Source organism: Zootermopsis nevadensis, unplaced genomic scaffold (genome assembly GCF_977971745.1).
Source record: "Zootermopsis nevadensis isolate Lab colony 2312 unplaced genomic scaffold, Znev_1.0 Znev_ptg000002l, whole genome shotgun sequence".
Classification (NCBI taxonomy): domain Eukaryota; kingdom Metazoa; phylum Arthropoda; class Insecta; order Blattodea; family Termopsidae; genus Zootermopsis; species Zootermopsis nevadensis.
The window spans coordinates 12,516,333-12,540,709 of NW_028259134.1; the positions used below are offsets into that span (position 1 = coordinate 12,516,333).

The 24,377-nt window shown below is 37.4% G+C and overlaps 1 protein-coding gene across 4 annotated transcripts in view; it reads left to right on the forward strand.

The window, feature by feature from the left end:
* The window catches only part of dysf (neuronal PAS domain protein dysfusion), a 379,409-nt gene that overhangs the window by 274,060 nt on the left and 80,972 nt on the right, over positions 1-24,377 (forward strand). For all 4 annotated transcript variants that reach the window (XM_087349754.1, XM_087349750.1, XM_087349758.1 and 1 more), the window contains one exon: positions 13,978-14,067. In XM_087349754.1, the coding sequence (XP_087205880.1) occupies positions 13,978-14,067 (90 nt within the window). The remainder of the gene's footprint in view (positions 1-13,977; positions 14,068-24,377) is intronic.

Genomic DNA, 24,377 nt, shown 5'->3' on the forward strand with positions numbered 1-24,377 from the left:
CGTGCTGTTGTTACTGGTAAAATAAGATTTAAAATGGAGTTGTGTAGGCTTAATTGTATTGACACTGTTTGGTCTTGTTACGGAATCCATTCAACTAGCATATGCCCGTATATTTATTACGATTTCAAGAAAATAACGAACCTTAATCCTAATAACAAGAAATCGTGTTCTAAATTTTCCATAAATTGACAGACAATCATGTTTCATTTGGCACTGTTAGTTTGTTGATCGTTGTTTGTTTTATGGACAAAAGCTTCATTAAATGTGCTTAAAATTACAATAAAAGTATCATTCGGATTTCTCCATTTCTCGCTGTTAAAATCAGGCAATCTTCCAGTTGGAAAGAATAAAATAAATGCTCAATACAGGATGTTAACCAACGACGTTATCCGCGTACATTGGTGTAGCCAGTGGCCAAATTATCGCAGGGATTTGTTTGACGCACGCAAGGTTGCTCTTTCGAACGAAACGAAATAAATGTTTGCTAGCAACAAAACGTTTCGTAATAATGATTAAATCCACACACTAGCACTGATTGCCAGTGGCCATATTACCACGTAAAGTCTGGTCCCATGATTTATTTACTTTTTCTCCTCCTATGCAAGTCAAATCTCTCTGTTCGAACATTGCTTTTCTGCAGGGTTCGAATGGAAAAATAACCTAACCGACATCACCATTATGAAAACTTACATTGGTATCAATAAATTTACATCACCTCCATTACACAAATCAGTTGGTTGATACTGTGTAAGGAATTAATTACTGTTTTTCTAAGAATAAAATTAAGTCTATTAACGTCCACAGTGGGCTGGTAATTACATATAATTAGCACTTTGTGTCAAGTATAAGTGCTCAAATGAGAATAATTTTTAATCATTCATTCATCGCCCTTATGACGGAGGCAGTATGACCTCTGAAACGTTGGTTAACATCGACCAGACTATACAGCGCAACAACCCAGGAGACAGAAATCATCTTAAGAAAGAAATCTTGCGGGCCGTTGGAAAAATTGCGTTAACAATCGGGACTACTATTATGCGGAAATATTTTAATGTAATTATTTTTGTATTTTATCCCTATGTTATTGTTTCATCAAAACTTTTATCAACATTTCTTTCGATTTTTATGATTAAGTTCAATTATTTTGCAGTGTCGACCCAGGTTTCTAAATGAAATATCCGATATTGCTCTGTATGAATCTGTTGTCTAGTCCAGGAAGACTCCAAAAATACGAAGAGAATAGCGTGGATTACGGACTTCCTTATGAAATGTTTTCCATTCCTCACGAGTTTACTCTATTACTTCCCGATACTTTGTTTGGCACTTTGCTCTTTATTTGTTGTTACAGATTAACTAAGACACGGTCCTTTATGTGTCGTAATGACTGTCAGTAAGATCGTTGTAGACCGGAACCTGTTTGCTAAGGGCGAGATTGCTTGTTCTGCTGGCGTGCGTCTCTGCCCCCGCGCTGTCACGCCAGAACTCTTTCACCCATCACTCTGGTGGCATTTGTTAAAATCACACCCAGACATGTTGTCGTGTCATGCAAACTACTACATGTAGCCTATGGACTTTACTGTTAATTTTTATTTCTGGCTAATTATTTACTTCTCGGCGCTTTGAAAGTCGTAATTCATTGCACAGAAAGAGATACATTTGTTTTTCAAGTTGTAAAACCCCAGCTATCTTAACTTAAACATAAGTAATTTCTGTATCTATTACGAAGTCTGGGTATAAAAATTTGTCACTATAAGAAAACGAAATAAATTGTGCGTGTAACAAAGAGGAAGTAGCAGAAGTCTGATTAAAGTGTCATAATCATGAACTTGGTATCTTGTAGGCCCAGTTTTTCCTTAAGGGCGTTCAAATCAAGAAGGATGATATGGGATTTGTGGCACCCACGGGGGTGATAAAACATTTATACAAAAATAAGTCTGAAGGAAATGGCCGTTTAATAAATAGTCTTAGTGTGAGAATAATATTAAAATAAGCTAAAATGAATATGGCTGGAAGATGCCTGAAATTGGGTGGATCAGGATGGTGTCCAGTATCTGGTTACTGTGGATACATTAATTCCTCTTTGAGTTCCATAAAAAGCAGAGAATTTCGTGAGTAACCGAGCGACTTTCTGCGCCTCAAGTAAAATTCTATTCCTTCCAGTTATTTTCCTTCTGTCTGTCCTCTTTCTTTCGTTTGTATTTTTATTCCATCCTACTTATTTCTTTTCCGAATTGTAATTATTTTAAAGCCTCATGTAAGAATTAGTAATTTTTGCTTTTTACATTCAGAGTGTATTTATCACGTTCTCTGAGTAAACATCGATGATTTTCTTAAGCACCGTTAACCAGTTATCTTTGTAATGGTAATAAGTTGTTTTTTCTTTGAGATAAATCCTGAACGTTTAAATTTATTAAGACGAGTTTCCTCATCATATTTACACTTTTACCTCCCTGACGTCTCCACTGTCATTCTATCCTTATCAGAAGGACGAACGGGCATCACCTGGGAGCCTTCTATCCTCCTCCTTCTCTCACTTCTCTGCCATAATTTGTTTTCTTTGCTTCTGCTCTCCTACATCCTGTCCTTTCTCTCTCTTCGGCTTCAAATGGTTAAAATGCAGGTACGGTTCTGTCAGGATAATAGTCAACATACTCAATTTTCACAACATATAATTTTTCTACTACATTTGTAACCAGATACCCGGATGAATGTTGGTAGTCGTTGAAAGCGCAGTACATATCGAATATAAATCGTTTTTTCTCGTTACCGTTCGATACATCAGACTTATTCCTTTATCTGTATTCCCGACCCTTACACCCACCAACTGGATAGGTCGGTACATATATTTCAGTGTCAATCTGTAAGCTCTGTTTATTAACAGCCGACAGGCCGCGTTGTATACGCGATCGTTATTTATAGGTCGAACGATGCCGAGACGTGGCATATGCTAATTTTTGGTCATCAGTTCATAGAAAGCAATTTGTATACTTGAATTGGCTAATTGGATACGCATACGTCTTAACTAACCGTTCAGAAAGCATTTACCCTTAAGTCCCTGTGTGTAAATACAATCAGCAACTGACTCCATTGTTTGTTAAAACTGGTATTCATAGTACATCTCCTTTTATCGGTGGGACTTAGATGATCGTATACAGCCTTTTAAGACGATGCTCCGGTAGTGGGCCTATAATTCCGTAGTGTGGCTACCGAATTACGTTCTGTCAAGTTGGAAGCAGTAATTAACCATTTGTTATAATACAGTACAGAAAACTGTATTGCTTTAATTTTAATTTTAATTTTAAGGTCCTGATAGAAACAGTTCGGTGTGGATTTGTGGTGACATTTCGTTTCGTCGGCTATATTTGACACACAAAACTTTCTGGGAGTTGATATATTTTTATTTTTATCTTAGATATTATTGGTAATGCTTGGAATCTAAACGGAAGCCTTTGACCACTAATCTTATATATGTTGTTCGAAATTATGTGGCTACAAACATCGGTCACAGTAAGGGATAAAACAGAAACGTGGAAAATGTTTTTGAGGAAACTGTCTAATTTAACAGTGCATATCTCCAGAAATTAGTATAATTTTTGTTAAACGTAGCAGATATATATATCAACATATGAAAAGTATAAATAAAGTATGGAGGTTGGTCCTCTGGGTTGAGACGCCGTACGGAGAAATCAGAGTTTCGAAGTAGAATGCGTTTTCGTCTTCAAGCTGGCATGTTACCCCGAAAGTAAGTCATCTACGTACAAGTTAAGTAATGAAGTAAATTTTGTAAAGACACTGAGTCTTTTGGTTCAACATATGGGATTCTAACGTTGGTTACAAAATCTCCTTCAATATTTAAAATCACTGGAAATGATTTGTGTAATATGCAAACACTGGAAAATAGTCACCCCAAAAAATTAAAAGTATTATTTTTAGAATAATCTGGCGATACTTGAACAAATAATTTGTTTTATTTTACGTGGTTCGAGTGTAATCTTTGAACTTGTTTAGAGACGAACTTCATAAGTGTAAGGAAGACACTGTTGATCCATCTTTTCAGCACGATTCTGATGCTTCCTACAGTAAGGGAAATACATTTCTTTTTGTGATGTATGACTCCATAATGGTGTAACATTTGCCTCTAGGTGTAGTAAGAGAAAGGGTGAGAAGACAAAAGGGGGCGGGAAAATATAAAAATGTACAAGCTTAAAAATTAGCTTGATATATGGGCAGTTACATCAATTTACCAGGTATTTTACTTCTTTAAATGTGGGTCTGCTCAGTTGGGGGCGGACTGGCCTTTAGTTGATGTTCTGGTGGGCGTTTCTTCAAAGTTTTCTCGTCCTCTTACTTGTAAGGTGGGATTGCAGGTGAGAAATATTATTCATGTGTATCATTTTACCTTATCATATTTGTGTCGTTATATTAAACAGATATTATAAAAGTTTGCCCTATTATTGAGAGTGCAATGATGTATTCGGAGCTGTTCAAAGGCAAACAGGGCGCGTTGTTATTGTAATTGCTGTTTCGTGTACGAAAGCTTCGGTGTTCGATCCCCGAAGTAACCTGTCATTGATTTCTTCAGTTCTTAAATGAACGTGCTGGGATAACCCGAAACAAAGCCTAAATTAAAACTGTGTTAATAAAATGGATGGGAATATATATAAATTATATACTTCTTTCTTTGGTCATTGTGTTTATCCATGGGTATTACTTTAAAATATTACTTGTCGGCTTTATACACAAACCGTTGGTAAAATATTCTGAGAACTTTTGTAAACTTCAGAAAGAAGATGATCTTAAAAACCAGTTTATGAAATTAATGTTGTTAAATAAACCTTAAGTGAAACCATTAAAATTATTTAAATAAAATTATTAGACTTTGTAAGAATAGCAGTAGGAATAATAATCTGCTTTGCTAAGTAATTGAAATTAACTCCACGAAACAAAATCCTTGTTTAGAAGCTGTTAGACGCTGAGATAGTCAAGAACTTTTCTGTCTTTTATGGAACCTGAAGATTTATTTCGTGTCTGTTAAAGCCTGCAATTGGTCTCTGTTCTGAACCAGATCAACCCAATCCAGACCCTTCCACACCATTTTCCTAAGGTCACCGGGGACCCATACTGTTGCCACAACGGAACATATTTACAGATCCAGTTGTCGAAGCCTGTTCGACGTTTTGCGCTGTGTTACAATGGTAAAGTATTTGCGATGGACTGGTCCCTTCTGTAAAGGGGTAGTATGACGCCTAAAATAAAGCCTCGCCCGCCTTAATGTGGAACTTACCTTGACGTACTACTTATCGTTTTTACAAGGGGGCTCCACCGAGGACAACTGTTGCATCTAGTGTAGGGGAATTCACAACGATATCTTGAGAAAACAACAGAAATAACGCGTTCTGTACAAACCTGCAGTCTGCTTAATGTTGAGGGAAACTTAATCCACGAATTCATATTGAACCTAATTATAACAGGTGGTAATTCACATTAATACTTGGCGTTCTACGAATATGGCCCTGATTCCTACTGTACCTTCTGTCCATGATGGTATTAATAATAATAAAAACCATTTTGAAGCCTGTTGGCAATATAAACTAGCAATCTGTAACATGAATTCTGAACTTACACCATCAAAATATGAAACGGAAATATATTTTTGTATTGCAAATCTCACAATGTAAAATTGAATTTTCTAATTTAAGTTACAAGTTAGACTTAATAGTCTAAAACATGGTAGGATTTGAGGTTCTCGCGGCAGTGAGTACGAAGATGGCTGCCTTCTGTTTCAATCTGGAGATTTCAGGACCTCTTAAACGTTGGTAAACTTCTAACAGACTACACGGTGCTACGACCCAGAAGACAGCCATCTTCATTTCATACATAATGTTTGTATTTTTGTTTCCTCCCACTTGAGATTATTCGACGGGGGTGGGGATTCGACCTTTGAAAGACCTTGTAAATAATGTCCCGTAATAACAAGGTGTGATGGCGCATCCTGTTACACTGTCTCACTCCAATCGAACATCGAACATAACCTCACACTGTCTGCCTCTTCACTTCTTGCCAGTCACATCAGCCGGATCCTGTGAATTTGCTTCTGTGCCTAAACATAAACCTATGTAGAGGAGGCGTGGAGGAAAAATTCCATACAATCAAAATTTCGAGATAAGAAATGTGCACTTGTCGCAAGATATCTCCGAGCTTCTTTGACCGTTGCAATACACAAGTTGTATGCCAGGGAAGGTAGATCAAGCGATAGCGCACAGGACGTCTTCATCCTCCCTGCCCTTCTTACAGTGACGTAGCTCAGTCTTGCAGTCACTCACAGCGGCACAGCTCATATGCCTTAGAATGCAAAAAATGTTTCTGAATGATTACTTGAAAATAGGTCTGTCTGGATGGAAACGGTTGTAGTCTATTTTGCCATATTATTCGTACACCTGGCTGCAGGAACTGAATAAGAGCACGAAAGTACTGTTAAGTAGGTCTCCGGTAGAGAACAGAACCCCCGAATCGATTCATGTGTGTTCGACAGTGGGTCGTGGCCCAGTCCAAGATCAGACCCCTTTAATTCGAGACAAAGTGTTATTCGCTTTTTATGATATATTTCTTACCGTAAAAGCAACGGGAATCCTTTTAAAATTGTCGGAGATAGCGATTAGGCAGTAGTGTAATTCTCTTACCGCCTTTTACCATCCTTGGGGGAAACATCAACAGGTGTTTCTTGTGGTGCTACAGCTGATGATGATGAGATGCCGAAAGGTTTCAACACAGCTTAATCAGGTCTCAGGCATCGCCACACCGAGGATATTATTAAAGTGGTCCTGTAGGTGCGAAGTAATAAACAGATCACGTGGGTGAAGAATTCCCGTACTGCGAGTGACCAGGTGTCACACCGTAAGATTTCAACAGGGAAGATAAAAAAATTGAATACTTTCACAGGCTCATTTTTGAGAAGAAAACTACTGTATTAATGTTGTTCTCTTGTACTATGTGTTTCCTCTTACAAATTTTTAAAGAATTCGCGTCGGGGAGAAGCCATCGAAGCGATAGCTCATAGCACGGACAGATAACGCAAGCCTTCCACGTGCTGTCAGATGTGAAGTTGTTACGTTTAGCATGTAGAAGTAGCGCGTAATAGTTGAGGCTTGTGTCTGCATTCCTAGCGTTTTGTAGTAAATTGGTTCATAAAATAAACTGAACTGTAAAAGTCAGTGTATGAAAAATCTATCGATTGTGTCGAAAAAATAGGAGAAAGTGTTTTCATTTTCCATTCTGGGGGCGGGTTCTTTATCGTCTTCCTCCCCCTTATGCTTTCCAGCTTTCATTTCACTCTTGTTGTGACTTATTTTAAACTTGTGTTTATTTGCGTCTGCTGTATAATAAATGCGAGTGATTGTTAGGAAGTGACGTGGAAATGAAAGGTCGTGGCTGCTTTATTACGCTATTTGAGCACTTATCCAGAATGACAGAAAAGTCACGAAAAACCACGTGTAAAGATATTCGGTCTACAGGGAGAGATTCGAGTCTGTGATGTCCAGAATTTGAAGCACAGTGCAACGTTCGACAACCTTTGTGTTCTCTAGTCTTGTGCGTTTAATGAATCAGTCAGACAGACGGAGAGACAAACCCAGACAGTTCATACAGACAAAACTGGATAAATAAATGTAAACAGACATTTCCTAGCAACGTGAACCAACAGTTGCTGAGGCTCGCCCTACACCATGTTTAGAATTGTCATCTGTCACTGCGTTCAAACTGTAACGATCATAAAATTGGAAGAACACGCCAGTTTTCGCCTAAATGTCTGTCTTGGACACGAGTGATATACATTTCAAATTACTAACATGTGATTTAAGGCCTGCATGTTATTAGATGATTGCTTTCTGACGTCATGGCCCAACCAGCCCTAAGCTTTCATGTTTAACAGCATTTCTCTGTTACCTGTTAGTGAAAAAGATCTCTTCACTGGCTAATTATCCACATTCGGAAGACAGAGACACCGCGTGTCTAAGAACATTAGATATGAGCCCCTGCGGGTTTTTGGTCAATTTAATAACATCTTTTAACTGTGTAGTTTGGCTAAATAAAAATCACCGAATTTCCAGGAACCCTCTCTGCCCCTCTTAGTAAGGTTGTGATGTTCCTTTTCTTAAAATTGATTAGATGGATGTGCTCCACAGTCGGTTTGAACGTGGTAGCGAAGATAAAAACACTTTCTTCTGCAAATAAGGAGAAATGTTAATTTGTAGAGTAACTCTTCAATGGATTTCGAGTCACATGCACAAAGGCGTTCTCCAAACAACAGTGCTGTTTTACCATTTGTCGATATCGATGACTCGCTGGCCTGTTATTTAATATAAAATATACGTGTCAAGAGATATATTTTATTATTGTATGTTATAAAGTCTTGTGTCATATATTTATAGTATATATTATTACATAATATAATATTACGTTTTATATATTTTATTACTGTAAACAATTTTTCTATTTGCTAATGGTATAGTTTTCTCAACCACATCATTTAATAACTACTGAAATAACTTAATTGAGTACGAAAAAAATACTTCGCTATCAAATGTCAAATAATGATAAAAGCGGATGAGAAGCTGAAAAGAGTAAGATCAGGATATAATTCCACGTCGCAATACCAATTACATATTTACAGAGGTGACTGATTAGTCGCACACTCTCATCAGTAATACGTGTGCAAAGTTAGAATGGTGGTCATATCCAAGAGAAAGGCCAGAATTTAAAGTTAAAACACAAAGACATGAGATACTAAAAAGAAAGTGAAATTGTTGCTGGAGTCAAATTAATTGTCTTTAAACGTGGGGTTTAGTGATCTGATAGTAAACTGCTACCCTGTTGTGCATGTCTCGGATTTGACCTCTGTTGGATTCATTGCCGCTCTTCTGCACATCTTTCCATTCCTTTCTCTGTGAAAAAGTCAAACGTCTGTGGTTCGTATCTTCTTTTAACCAGCAGGTTAAATGTGCCGTCGTCCTGTCATGAAATGCATATTTCTGGACGGGGAGTCTCCAGGGTGGAGGAAGATGATAGTCTATATGTGTACGCCCAACAACACTTGCACGTTCAAAACCCCTTCATTTCTTACCAAAATACAACTTATATTGCATAACTTTCGCATTTTGTACATCCATGATTTATAGAATATCAGATCAAAGCAGCGTATCCCACGTGGATGCCAACTGCGATTTGACTTTCTGAACCAGCGTGTGGGTTTCCCAAGATAAATGCCTATCTCGCTAGGTATTAAAAACTACAAAGTACTAAATTGAGTATATTAGTTACATTACGAAGCTCTAGGTAATTCGTGGTCTGAGAACATTTTACTCTATATTCTGCTTTAACTGATGCCACATATTCAACTTTTTATAAGCGAAATAGAAAATCCGAATGTTATACCAGTAGTTGCAAGAAAGATAATTTTTAAATTGCTTTATATGATATAAGTTTGTTTATAAAGATTCAGAGGTAGAGTTGTTAATTTCTGGAACATTAGCCCGGTACTAATTTGGGGGCAGATAGGAAACCTTGTAAGCAGTTTATGAATTCGTACAAAAGGTTCTTGAAAACATCACAGTAATTTGTATTCTGTTTTAAACATTCATTACTGTAGTTTGCAGGGTGAGAAATTACTGCCGGTGAAGTTTCGCCGTGGAATAAGTACGGTGAATGAGAAGTACATTTACGTAATGTAAATGAATTTTGTTAGCTATCTGCCTCACAATGGTACGTCTTCTTTAATTTAATTTTGTGCGTTATTTACATTCGGAGTGTTAAACAGTATCTAAAAACCATAAAATGGAATTTGCATAATAATACATAAAACTCCTATTTACCTTTTCTGTATTGCGAGAAACGATTTCTTGCTCTAATGGAAGAAATTATATTGAAAATTTATAAAAAGAGAGCGATAAGGGAAGTCACCTTAATTATGTGTAGCCTTAAAATTTTTGTAATTGTTTCTAGTTTTTAAACTGTTCTAATTAATTCATATTTTTTTATGAAAAACGTTTATAAGTACATCTTTACTCTGAGAATAAGTAAGTGCTGGCTGGATCGGAGATGAAATCCCGAGGTTCTGACCGAGGATGTAATAACGTGCTGAGGGCCCTCGCACGCCTCGTGGAGCGGCGGTAGGGGAATATAGGGCGATGCTGGGGAAGCCCGAATAATTCCGAAATAAAAATGCCCCAATGCCGCTTTTTCCACCAAGAATCTTACTTGAACTCAGCCAGGACTGAACCTAGGTCTACGAAGTGAGAAGCCATGTGACTTATGGCACGGCCCGAACTTTATTGTATCAGTTTGCAAAACTTCCTCTTACATATCTGATTTCCATTCTTCATTCTTACGTTCTTCTTCCCATCTTCCAGCTCTTTTATCTAGTTTTATTCCCTTCAGTTTTTAAGTACTCATTCTTTTCATTGTGCTAATATCAGATGGGGCAAACGAAAATTCCAGCAAATTGCAGCGTTATATTGCCAGCACTTCGCCCTGCAGTTGCTGATCCGATCTGATCTGATGGCCTCCCACTCTGAGAACTATGGACGCTGTACATGCTTTCAGATCGTATCTGCGGCCATCATACAAAACGGCCGGACCTGTTGCTCCAATTTTATCGTCTCTTTTTCCCTTTATTATTATAAATTGCTAAAGTTGTTACATTCTTCGATCCATAAAAGTTGTTTACAATAACCTGGGAAACTTCTTCGCTAACCTTACTTCAGCTGTCGATCTTGTACTGAAGTGAAGAGCTGACTATGCCCATAGAGATCCTAGATGAAGCCTATAAAATCATCTCGGGCAATCAGCCGCGTTAACTGGTTACCGTAGTAAAGCGACGTTTCGGGAACCAACTCTGTTCCCATCATCAGGGTTCTGATGTGACAGTGGGAAAGTTATAAATCGTTTGTCCTATAGTTTTGTTATATTACTTTAGCAAATAGTATATTTTCTTTGTATGGTTTATTTGCCGACGCTGTCAGTTGCTCAGATTATATAGCGTCGAATGATATGATGATTAATTGATGACGAGTCGGAAAGGATCTGGAAGGAAACGGTCGTGGTATTGTTTAAAGCGTCACGGAATTTGACTGGAAAAACCGATGAAAAATCACGAAAAACCACGGTCAGGATAGCGAAACCTTTTTCATCTTACAATGCGTGTGACGTACACAGCCCATCTCATCATTCTTTATTTTATTACTGTAATAATATTTGGTGAAACGCAAATAAAGATTTGTTACTTTAACAACATATTAAGAAGACGTATTTACTGCACTTCACAACAATACGTGTTTATTTGTTCCTTCTCAGGAATGAAACACGGTTATATTTAACGTCTGATTATTAAATTAAATCGATAGCTCGTACTGCATTCGACTCATTATTACGTTGCACGTATGACGGTTTGCTACTTGCTTTCTCCTCGACGTGCGTCATTTCTCTATTTATATCTGTTTGGAGTTTTAATGCAAATATGTTCATAAACCTATTACTAAAGACCAACATAGTCTCAGCAACACCTTCTAATATTGTACAACTATCGAGTTATTACTATCAATCTTATTATAAAAGCACAGTTCGATTCTCCTCGTGAGTCACGAGGTCGTCGATCTGTCAAGATAAGACCTTGACGCATTCTGGCACCACAACATAAAATCTGCAGCGTTATATATTTACTGAGCTGGGTAGGTCTTATTATATCCCGGACAGGTTGTAATGGGAGTTGTTTACAATGGACTATATTGAAAATGACTGTTGCACGTGACAAGATATAGTTATGCTTCGCTTCTAGAACCATAAACCACGTCTACAAGGGAAATACAAAGAATATAAATAAAAATTAAGAATTAGGTATCTCAGTCAGAACAGTGATTGCCTACAGGATGGAGAACTAAAGTTCGCTTCCAGGCAACTGCGTGGATAACCTCTCTGGGGCTCAGCCATCCTGTTAATCAGTGGGTAGAACTACCAGTAGCGGAACTGCTGGAGTGCGAAACTAATCACTCCTTCATCTAGTGCCAGGTAGAAAGAGTTTGATGACATCAAAATGGATCTTGTAAGATTTGAGGTTTTCACAGCGGTGAGTATGAAGAGCTCTGTCTTCTGTGTTGTTGCGCTGTGTAGTCTGGTAGATGATAAACATCGACTAGACTACACAGCGCAACAACCCAGAAGACAGAAATCTTCATCGCCCTGATGATGGAGGCAGTATGACCTCTGAAACGTTGGTTAACATCGACCAGACTACACAGCGCAACAACCCAGAAGACAGAAATCTTCATCGCCCTGATGATGGAGGCAGTATGACCTCTGAAACGTTGGTTAACATCGACCAGACTACACAGCGCAACAACCCAGAAGACAGAAATCTTCATCGCCCTGATGATGGAGGCAGTATGACCTCTGAAACGTTGGTTAACATCGACCAGACTACACAGCGCAACAACCCAGAAGACATAAATCTTCAAAATGGATCTTATTTTACAAAGAGTTTGATTGGATTCATCTGGCTGGTATAGGAACCGGTGGCTGTCTCTTGTGATCTTTAGGGTTTCAAAAGAAAGGCAATGAATTTCTTAACTATCTGATCGTACTATTACTTTCTCAAACAGGAATGTGCTCTATGGACTTCGTTTCATGATTATCAAGAAAGTTCCCATGCAACGTCTGACAATTTACATCTTTATTCGTTGCTTGAAATAATGTTGTTACGATAGTTTATGCTACATCATGAACACAGCAGGTCGTCATATAACGTCGTTGTGCTTTGATACAGTCAGAGAACAGCTCATAAAATTACAACAACTCACTCTAAATCTTGTTTCAGAGAGAAAATATTAATAAAAACTGTAAAATACTTGTAAAACTCTTATGCATATTCCACCACGAGCTCTTAAACTATTACTATCGTGGTAAGCCAGAAGCGAGAGATTTTCACAACTGAGCTGGAGGTAAATAGAAGAAAATGCATTTTCTGTTCACGTTGTTTGAGGTCTTATAAGTTGATACGATTTATGGTTTCTGTCCGACCATTTATAGTTCGCGGAAACCTAATGATGTGGACTGAAACATTGGAAGGGAAGTGAGAAAATCACTTGATTCCTATAACTTCTTATTTCGTATTGTTGTGTTGACGGTGTTATCAGGTATCTCTTCTTTCAATGAAATGTCAATTGCCACATTTTTTGCACATACTGAAGATGAACTGTAATCTATGTTTGAAGTGTCAATAATGAAAATAAAAGCTTGTAACATACGTGTAGGAAGTTGTCAGTTACAGTGGGCTCGAAGTAATGGTGTAGTACTGCATTAAACATATTAATACACTAATTTTATGAAGCACAGTCCATCTTAATACATTTGTAACCAACTATAAAATAAATAAATTCCTGAGTTTGCTTATTCTAGATTAAAGTGATGCTATATTATTAATAATAATACTGATAAAAATAGTTAACATCATTTTAAGACATTTATTATTGTAATATCACGACACTGAGCAAGACGAAATTAATAAGTACATCTTATCGTTAACCCTGTAAAGCCCGATGGTAACTATATGTAACACCTGTTTAATAATCAGCACTCTAGCTTTGCATTTTGCCAGTAGAATGAGTTATTGGTTTTGTATGATCATCAAAGCAAACATAAATTATTTTCCTAAACAGTATTGACTCAAATGTCTTTGAGGTTAGTGACTGAATTCTTAAGTATTGTGTAGATGAGTGTCGGCTTCAAAGGGTTAAGGGACTTTACTTACTGCGTTTGCTAAACACTATCTTCCTAAATGCGGGCTTGGCTGTTGTCCTTATTGCATTCTCCAGTATAAGGGGGTTGCGGATTTTATTGAAGAGAAATGGACGTTCTGGATGTGCATTTTAAGAGTACAACTGCCCGCAATTGTATTGTTCCTGTTTCTAATCTCTGCTGATATTCTTGCAGGCTCTGAGTGGCTTCCTTATGATGATGACGCAGAACGGCAAGTTACTCTACATCTCTGACAATGCAGCGGAATACTTGGGCCACTCAATGGTGAGTACAGAAATCTGCGCTGTGGGAGTTGTTTGCCAAAGCATGAAATTTGAACAGCGTCTTAAGGACGAAAAATGTTTCGTTTGTCTACCCCACCAATACCATTGTGCGGCATGTATGTGATGCTTCGACTTTGGGTCAACTAGGTTTGCGTTTTGCGTGGATGTATAATTCCTTTCTCTATAAATGGCCTGCGAACACTTAAGGTGCAACCGGAGACGAATATTTACGTTTCTATATATCGATAATTTGTCCCAAGACTCCAAAATTAGTCTTAACAATAATAAGAGAAAAACCTATCTTGAATACGTTCTTATTCTGGATATGTGAAAAAATCCTGTACTGAATTGAATCAATTATGACATAATTATTAACAGATGATATTTAATTTAGTTAAACGTATAGGCTAATGCGCCACGGTGGTCTAGCGGTCAGAACACTGGCCTTGTAATCCTGGGGTCCCGGGTTCAATTCCCGGTGGTGCTCAAATTTATAACTTGTGTTGGGCAAAGCCGTGGTCTAGGCATCGCGGAGTTTTCCTCCGGGGGCTTCCCCGGTTTCTCCGTGGCATCCCAACAATTACTCCACTCACACACAGAAGAAGGCAATGGCAAACCACTTCTGGATCATCTGCCAAGAACGTATATGAACAGGTCCCAGTCCGAGAAAAGGATGGAAGGATCCTGTTCATATGGACCTGTCGTCAGACAGAACACTACAAATAAAAATAAATAGGCTAATGACTTCCTGTATGATTTTGTCAATTAATTAACATTTGAAGAAAATATAAAAAATGGTAAGTAATTTGGTTGATACTACGATTTCAGTGAGTTTAATTTATGCAGAAGTTCGTTCCTCTTTTAACGATGCACTTTCGTCTTATCACAACCTCTCTTTTCAACACTTGTTTCCGTTTCTTTTCGAGTCGGTTCACTCTTTTTAAAACCTAGTTGTTACAGTTTTATTCCTTTGTGCTAAAAGTTCTCAATTTATCTTGGATATATATTATTTTCAGTGACATTTCAGGTTTTTACGATGGTAAGAAGATGTCTGTCTTCTGGGTTGTTGCGCAGTGTAGCCTGGTAGGCGATTACACACATTTCAGAAGTGTTTGTTACCTTCATCACCCTGATAATGGTTTATCGTTTTTACGTAACGTAGGGATGTGCAGAAATTTGTACTAGGTATCCGGCATGGAAAAAGGTGTGCATCATATATTATCGATCACCATTTAATCGAAATTTTATAGCTAAACAAAATTGTCCCCGGAAGATTTATGTCATTCACTAGAATACATACGTCTGAACTTAGTAACAATGCATTAATAAATGCGTCACTTATCAAGATTATTTAATCCATTAAAAAAATATAAAACAACAGGAAATAAAAACCCTTAGGTCTACTTTACTCTGTACTTTAGACCATATTCAGTGGGAAGATAAATTACACGTGGCCTTATAATAAATATATCCTGTGGCAGCAATATAAATAAAATGTATCTTCAATGCAAGTTGAACTTTCTATTCCGATGGTGCAGAATGAATGGCGTAATGCGTGAAGAAATAGTGAAAGAATGAAAGCAGAAAAAGATTAATGAACTGAGTATCGTGTGACAGCTCTAATTATTACAGTAGTTGGAGCAATTTTCAATTCTGCGTGGCACTTTCCATGGTCTTCGTTTGGCAGCAGAGAGCTACCAGCTGAGATTATTGGCATACTTTGAGTAACAACGCATTGAGGAAACAAATTTATTGTATTTACAACGTCCACCGATACATCAAGTCACTCCAACCGTAATAGTACTCAGCCACAACATAAGAACGATTTTCCAGCTCCTACAAATGATAACACTGATGTCAGGTTAGATCGCTACAAAGGTATATCATGGTCGCGTTCATGGTTTCTTATAGACGAAGTGTACAGAATACTGAAACTGATAGTCAGTGTCATTAAGTTCTAGACGTATTTTCTTGTGTATCTCGTAAGATTGGTGTAAGTATTACCCGTGTTATGAAGAAATATACTCTTGTACATGCTTCTGCAACACAGAGTGGTCGAAGCAAAGTGGAAGGAATGAGCTAACGATGCAATTCGTAATGCTGTCTCTCGTTGCTGGGATATATTTTAGTTAGAAACTCTTACGGGAAGAGGTCACTTGTGGAATATTAAGACAGAGCTTGAATAAGTTGTATGTGGGGGTGTAGATTGGAATCATCTGGCTAAGGATAAGACTTTTGGCGGACTGTTGTGAACACGATAATGATCCTCCAGGTTTCATAATCCGACGAATTTCTGGCTCAACTTAAGAACTGTTTGCTTCTCGGGAAGCCGTGAAATAGATGTAACTTGAAGAGTCTACATGAATTAAAGTTTTGGCCATATAAAATTCAAGATTTCGCACACGTCATTCGTCGTTTGAAAAGAATCTGAACACGGGAGAGTTTTAATAAAATTATCATTGCATAAAAATATGTAGATTTTAATTAATTAAAATACCTCATTTGAATGTAATTTATTTGTCTAAGATGGCATATCTGTAAAGAAAAGAACACGAAAAGGAAACAGAAAAGCACTATTATCCGTACGTCATCAGAAAAGCTTTCGCTCACTTTTTGATTCTCTCTTAAACCATGTAAGGGAACCGACACTAATTAGACCTCTCACAAAAAAATATGTGTAAAATAGTAACATTCCTCTTTTGTTACTACTTATTTCCACTGAGATGCTATTCTTCGTCATTTTACCTTTATATACCTGTCAGAATGTCTGCTTTCCTGGCAGTTGTTCAGATGTGGTCTGAAAATAATATTAGCGATAAATAATGAACGTACGTAGTTGGCTTGTTCCATTTCTTGGATACGTTTACTGAATGCAGATAAGCGTTCGCAGGCTAACGCGCCTGCCACTGCAAAGTTGCGAGTCTGAATTACTGAGTCGAGAAATACGATCCAGTAAGAGAACTTCATATATTGAACTGGAGAATGCCGAGTTAATTGAGTCCTAATTTTATTTTAAAATCTTTTGCTTTCAGACATATTCCTTTACAGATTTATGATTATTGAATTAATAACGTTACAGTGACGCAGACTCGAATGATAGAACACGCCGATGAACTTAATTATCTGTTGTATGAAATACCTCAAAGAGTAGGATTTGAGATTTTCACGGGGTACTAAGATGGCTGGTTTAGTACAGAAGCAGTTCTAATGGGACAAAATCGGCCTAATTCTTAAAACTCATTTTGAATAAGTGAATAAATACTAAACACAAGAGATACTGGGTGGATATACACTGACTTCATGTATGGACATTGGCATTCGAAGGAAATAATATATAACTTCAAATGACAGGAAGATCAACAAAGTTCTCTCCGTAAAGGATTCTTTGTTCTGCATAATGTAGTGACTAACAACTAAAATTCGTAAATTCAAATCAGCTGTTGTATCTTCGTACGATGAGATGTTAGAAAATAACTACAAATCTGTGAAAGTTGTATGTTTCTGTCGGAATATTCTTTGGTAAAATGCTGATGATTGTCGCTTATAAGGAATGAAGAACCTCATTAATAAATTATGTCAAATAGTTTTATAAATAAATACAAAAGTAACGAAGTGATCTGCTTGAGTTTCACATCTTTATCACCTCGAGCTAAGCGAAGTGCTGAAACAGTTGACGGCCACTTTTTCTTTCAGTATTTATCAATAAATATTTCCATGGCAACATACCCACTTACAAAAATATTTGCGTAGAATATTTACAGTAATATCGTAATGAAGTGCTGCAATATGTATTCATGTATGTGCTTACATATCTGCCTGCTTTAAACAGACTAGGCTCTCTACTAACTCTTTATCTGTGACGCCCACCGACAGACCCCGTTACGACGAGGCTTTTTTCAGTTCAACTTCCATTCCATGACTGCTAATTACTGCCAACCAGAAGTACAACGCCCTTAAGTTATTGGAGTTTTACGATACGATACGTTATAAGCAATTTATTTCTTCTGCTAATTCTAGCAAGTAATAGGTGCCCTGGTCTTTTCCTGATGCATTGATAATCAGATGCGTGCTAGGAATCGCTGGACAGAGATGCTTTGTCAAGCAGTTGGGACCCATGACCATGGTTTGCCAGTCTCAGTGTGTTCCCTGGTCCGATCCTTTGTCCATCAACATTTTAACGTTACTTTATTGAACCATGAAGACGGAGACAGCATGTTTTCCCGAAACGGTGTAAAATTTACACGGACACAACTTCTCCAGATCCAAATCCAAAAGTCACACTGCCGTCAATATGTCTAATTTTGCATTATTTAAGACTGTTTAATTTCAGAAGCTGAAGATAAATTGTATTTAAACTGCAATACGGGAAGCTTGATACAGTCTCTTGGGACATTAAAAAGTTCTCGTAACTGCAATGCGCTTTCAGTTTTGTGATTGTAAGTTCTCTAATAATAACAGCTAACTTCTTTCCTGCAGAGTATGAATCAGGAAACAGCAGTGCGCCAAGGTCTCGCCAGATGAAGTTGCATTTGTAAGAATGTGTGTGGAAAATGAATGTAACTGTAGTCAGCGCTTCGTGTGCACGGCCGATCCTTAGAATTAAATACATCACACATACACGTGTAGCTATGGCAGATCCAATGAAGCGCTATTTCGTAACTCGTATGTCGTCATCATTATGAAGAATATTAATACCATTTTCATAAACATTTTCTGTCTCAGCATAACTCGCGATCCTGGGTTGATTCTCACAGAAGTTTTGTTGCTGTGGAAGCATCTGCCTTACATTCGAAACTACCACATTCGAATCTCTACACACGCAAACACTAACTGACATTTTTCCTAAGTAGCTGCAGAGTCTTTTAAAAGCTGACAGTCGCTCAGTTATTCAATAAGTGTCTCGTGTTTTGTGGTATCCGAAGGTTTATTACCGTGTTAACAAGAGCCCGTTACGAGGCCCAGTTTCGAAAGAATTATCTCCCAACTCAAATAGCCCCGTAACTGTAGAAACAGGCGAATACAAAATATTTTTAATTGCTCTATATTGTCCTTTGTGTCAACGAAAGGGCCCGGGTTCGCGCCCAGGTCAGTCATTGTGCAATCTGAGGTGGATAAAATGGCAATGGGACAGGTTTCTTCTCCGTGTCCTTAATATTCCACTGTCAATGTAATTCCACCGCTGCTCCATATTCACTAATGTGTCATCTGGAGGATGGAAGAAGGGTGGAAGCGGCCCATTGTCCCATCGCCAAAAACGTTTCTCGTAGTAGTTAATCGCATCTTGCTATAGCTTAATAATTCAATTCGATTCATTTTGTTTAAGTCTTTGACAACAGCCGGATAAGGCCAATAACAGCCAAGCACTGAACAACAGTACAGGATAAAATATAATATAATAATTAAATTCATTAAATAAAATTAAAATAAAACATTACAAATACAAACGAATTAAACTAAATATATAAATGTAACATATTAATAATAATAACCCAATTCAATTAATAATAATAATAATGTCTTCGGCAACTTTGCCTTCTCATCTAATTATAGCTACGTAATAGTAAAAGTAGAAAGTTAGACGAAAGAAATAAATAGAAGAGACCGATGCGCTTCTGAATATTCCATCGCCACTTGAACTTCAGTTGGAACAAAGGCCCTAAATACTATATTCAGCACTCACGTCCTATCTCGTAATTCCATGTTTCAAATCCGTTTTATTCATAACAACACTTACCATTTTGCGACTTTCTAACTTATGCCAGGCATTCACGATTGTGAATATATTTAATGGATATGATTCTGTTGTAATCTTTCATGAAAGTTTTCTATTGAATGCATAAGGTTCAATAAACGGCTTAATATTTTAAACCAGGTCATTTACTAGCGGCTCAGCATAAAAGTGATTCGTCTTTAGAAGTACTTACGTGTGGAAGGAATGAAGACTTTATTCTGTAACGTGGCTCATAAGGGAAGAGATGACGCGTGGAACTAAATGTGATGACGACCGAATCGTTTTGATGAATAGAATTGGATCTAGGATTTACGTATTGCAGTATTGAAAATGTTCATTGGAGCGTAAGAGATTTAATATAATATGAATGATGGACAAAGCTTCAGTGATGAAAGATGGACTCCATTAGATAATACAAGCTTACGAAATTAAATAATGTTATAAGTGTTTCAAGAAATATATTTAAAGATGTCACATATTGTTTTTATTTTTAAATTTTACTTAACTATATATGTGTATGATGTACCTGTTAATTTAGATTTTAGGGGTACATTTTACTGGCAAATGTGGTTGGTTACGTTCTGTTTCGCTTATTATTGTTATATTTTGACAGATATGAATGTTTTTGGCTTTTAGAGCGTTGTTATATTTAAGCCGTTGATGTATAAAGGGCAGCGTGGATCATACAAAAAATATGGCCATCCGAATGTAGTAAGAAACATGTTAAGTTGTTAGGTCATGTTACATGTACTAACTGACAGGCGGGCTCTTCAGGAATTCGCTGGACTGCGTGCGGCTGTTTGAGACGTCCCAAGCTTGGACAATCGATTCAAGGCAACAGGATGTGATGTGTGGCAACATTCAATCCGAGTCAATTATTGATTCCGTCTCATATCTATTTGAACTTTTTAGTTGCCTTTTATATTCATCATCATTGCTGGGACGTTACTTTTGAGTCCGATACACCTCAAGATTAAATTTCTTTTGTTAATTTTCTTCATAACTAGAGATAATGCTGTACTCCGATGAGACCGTATGACCATCTCTGGTAATCGCCGCGTAACACGAAAGCGCGTAAACCGAAGGAGTTTCTCTCAAAATTTTGAAATTGTGAATTAGCTAACATTAAGATCAAAATAGATAATTGTATATTATTGACAGTGTGATTATGACAAATATTATGATTCTACAATGCTTAACCAGATGGAGAATTATATGGATTCTATTAAAGAGGTCGAACAGCCTAAAAATCCTTCTAGGACAAAGACGAATGTTGTCAGGTAAAATTAGATTGACTCTAACGGCATTGAAAGACCCACAGAGGGAATAATAAATATAATATAATAAGAATCAAAGCCGGAAATATGTCTTCGTCGTACATGCAAAGGCTAGTTACAGAAATTTAAATAGCAAAGTGGAAGGGATGGCTTGGATTAAGATGTAGCAGTATGCAAAACAGAACGAGCTAGGAATTCGCTAAGTAATGCCGCCATCACGGCCCAGACATCAGCCAATCAGAGTCCTCCACAGAGCGTGTCACGTTAGATGTCTCAACAGTCCGATCTTCCATGGTGTAACAGCGCCTGCCAGTATATAGGTTCATACATACGTATTGTAAGGTTTGTGCTATTTACATTTCTTGCCATTGTATTCTAAACAGGTGTCAGTACTATGTACAGCACATATTTTGTAATTCTTTAGCAGTTCATTTTCAAAATTTGTGTTCAAGGATTCATTCTTGGGAAATTTGACTGTATAATATTCTATACATTTAAACCGGAATAGTAGGCATTTAACATTACTGTTTTACTTTCTTTGTGCGAAGTGTACGACGCGAACGAACATAGGAGAGTTTTATGTCCGTCGCTCCATCTGATGTAATGTTTAATTTCCGGAACTACTGAAAATGATTAGGGAAATTTTGGTATTGGGAGGGTCAGAAGAAACCGCTATGTGTTATTTTTATTTCAGTTTTTGTCGATATAATATAACACCTAGTTTGCACGAAGCTCAAATATTATTTTCCCTCTGAAACAGCTTCATAAATTAAACACGTCATATAATGTAGGGGTAATTAATTTATATGATTAATATTTATCGGGATACCGGGGAAGTGATTCCCTGCTTTCTGCATGTGTGTTGTGATTAGTACAAAAAGATGACTATCAGAAATTATCGAACGCCTAGGCCAGTGACGTATGCAGAATAACGAAGAACGTATTTATAAAAATTCGTAGTCTATGATAGGCTTACTTTGGAACACAGCCTCCCTCACTTGCTTCGATCCATCATGTAATTACGGTATGCTATATCAGGTATTAACAAACGAAAGCTATTTTATCCGCCATCATTAGGAGATAATAATGTAGTAGCAAAAACCAATATAAAACTATACAAAAGTGAACAATTTACATAAAAATATTTCCAGAGGAGACTGCTGTGAGCAGACGAATAAAAACAGTTTAGTTCACAGCCTATGGAATGTCCTGACACGAATTAACTTCTGTCACCTTATGGAAAAGCACGTTCAAGTTTTAGGGTAATAGGAATAACAGTGTAATTTTAATGAAAGTAATGAATTAGATACTAGTTAACACAATAGTTGTAAGACACCCAGAGGTGGCTAAACTATCGCATCGCGTTTTGTGACTGTTGATTTTTGTCTGATAAATTCCAGCAATATGGTACGTTTCGCAAAGCGTGAACGTTTATTTACTTCGTCGTGTCGGCCCAACTGATTTGAACTCTGTTAAAATCTTTAAACTTAAAAACAAAGTTGCACGGTCTTCATTGTAATCTTAAATGAGGATCAGAACTGTTTCACGCCTCTTTTTCCTGCAAGTATTTATCTATTCAGAATAAGACCGAGGGGTTTATGACCCCATAATATAGTTTGTACGTCATGCTTGGTTAAATTTTAAAAATCTCAAACTAAGCGATTTTATTTAAAGAAGTCATTCATAGAATAGGGGCTTGTGATCATCGGCATAACAACGTTGACAAAATTTGTGTCATAGCAAGAGGTAACTCATTTTGGTGTGAACCACGACATTCGCTAATCTTATGTGAGGGGGGTCTTGGTTTTCCTCAGTACCTTCTAACGACTACAGGGATAATGCCATGAGATAAACTGCAACGTTTTCATTGACATTCATTCATCGTCAGAACCGAGACTGATATTCAAACTCTGTTTCGAAGATAGGAGAGAAATATTTGTATCATCATCAGCTTTAGAATGTTTCGGTCAATCTATCTTCTTGAACATGGCTGTCTTCTGGGTTATTGTGCCTTGTAGTCTGGTAGAAATTATCGATGTTTCAGAGGTCCTTCTGCCTTTATCATGAGGGCTGTTATTTGAATGTAGCAGACTCCCCATCGGAGACAACGAGGACCCCTGAAACGTTTGTAAACTTCTACCACACTACACGGGGCAACAACACAGTAGACAGGCATCTTTATATCCGCCTCCGAAAAAACCTGAAATGTTATCAATTTGTCATTTTTTTTATTAGGCTTCCAACTTCCTTTTACATCACGCATTTTGGTTCAAAGCCTTCTTAGGACGCGTGTACACGGATCGAGAAACAAGTCGAGATTTCACACACATGAAATCACTCGAAACAAAAGAGGTGAGTGAAGAGTGTTGCGTAGGGTCTTGGGATCCAGACGGTTCTCATTTTAAAAGGGACGAAGGCTCTGCGATAACGAGCTGTTACGGTGACTGATTTGTTTCCTAAAAGACTGCAAGTTATTCTAAAAATCGTAAATATGAAAGAGAAAACTTGGGATGAGCATTTTAAAACCTAAAAACCCAATGCATCAGCAACACTTCTACGAGCTCGATTTTATGGACTTGTTTATAGTTTTTGTTAGTTGTGTGTCGCAAACGAACCTTTCCCACGTAGTTTTGAACATATTTTAGTATATTTTTGTTCTTCCAATGATTCATAGTCGATGAAGCTAAAACTCCAGCAACTCTCGACCATCGAAAACCCATTCGAATAGTAATTTATTTAGGTCGTGGTCACGCGGCTTAAAGGATATGCTGAAATCTTCCTTCGTCCTTTCAGTATGTTCCCATGTGGGAGACTCGTGTACCGGTAACAATCTAGCATTGTACTTGGCAAGTACATCGTTTCAATCTCGATCGGTTTATCAGTTATCCTGACAAAAGATTTTGAGATTTTGCCCGTGTTTTACCCGGAAATTGGCTTGCCACAGGGCACGACCACTTCCTACGAAGTTATTGTTTTCTCGTTGCTCGTGGTCACTCGACACGTTGCCTTTGTTTATTTATGAATTATGAATTTGCATTTATTGTGTAGGCGTATGAACGGAAAAGTGTGGTTGCCAGATCTCTGAAATGTTAATGTTTTTAATAAACAATTAAGTTTTTGGTCTAGATTTCCACAGATAGATGAAAGTGTTTTTGTTACATTGGTAAGCCTACACATTTTTGACATTTATTGAGGTTTTAAGTTCAGAAGCTGACTCTGCTTCTGTCATCAGAAAAAAGCTTTGAAACCTGATCTTCAGGGTTCCAATGGATGGGCCGGGGATAGGGATTATCTTTATTCAGT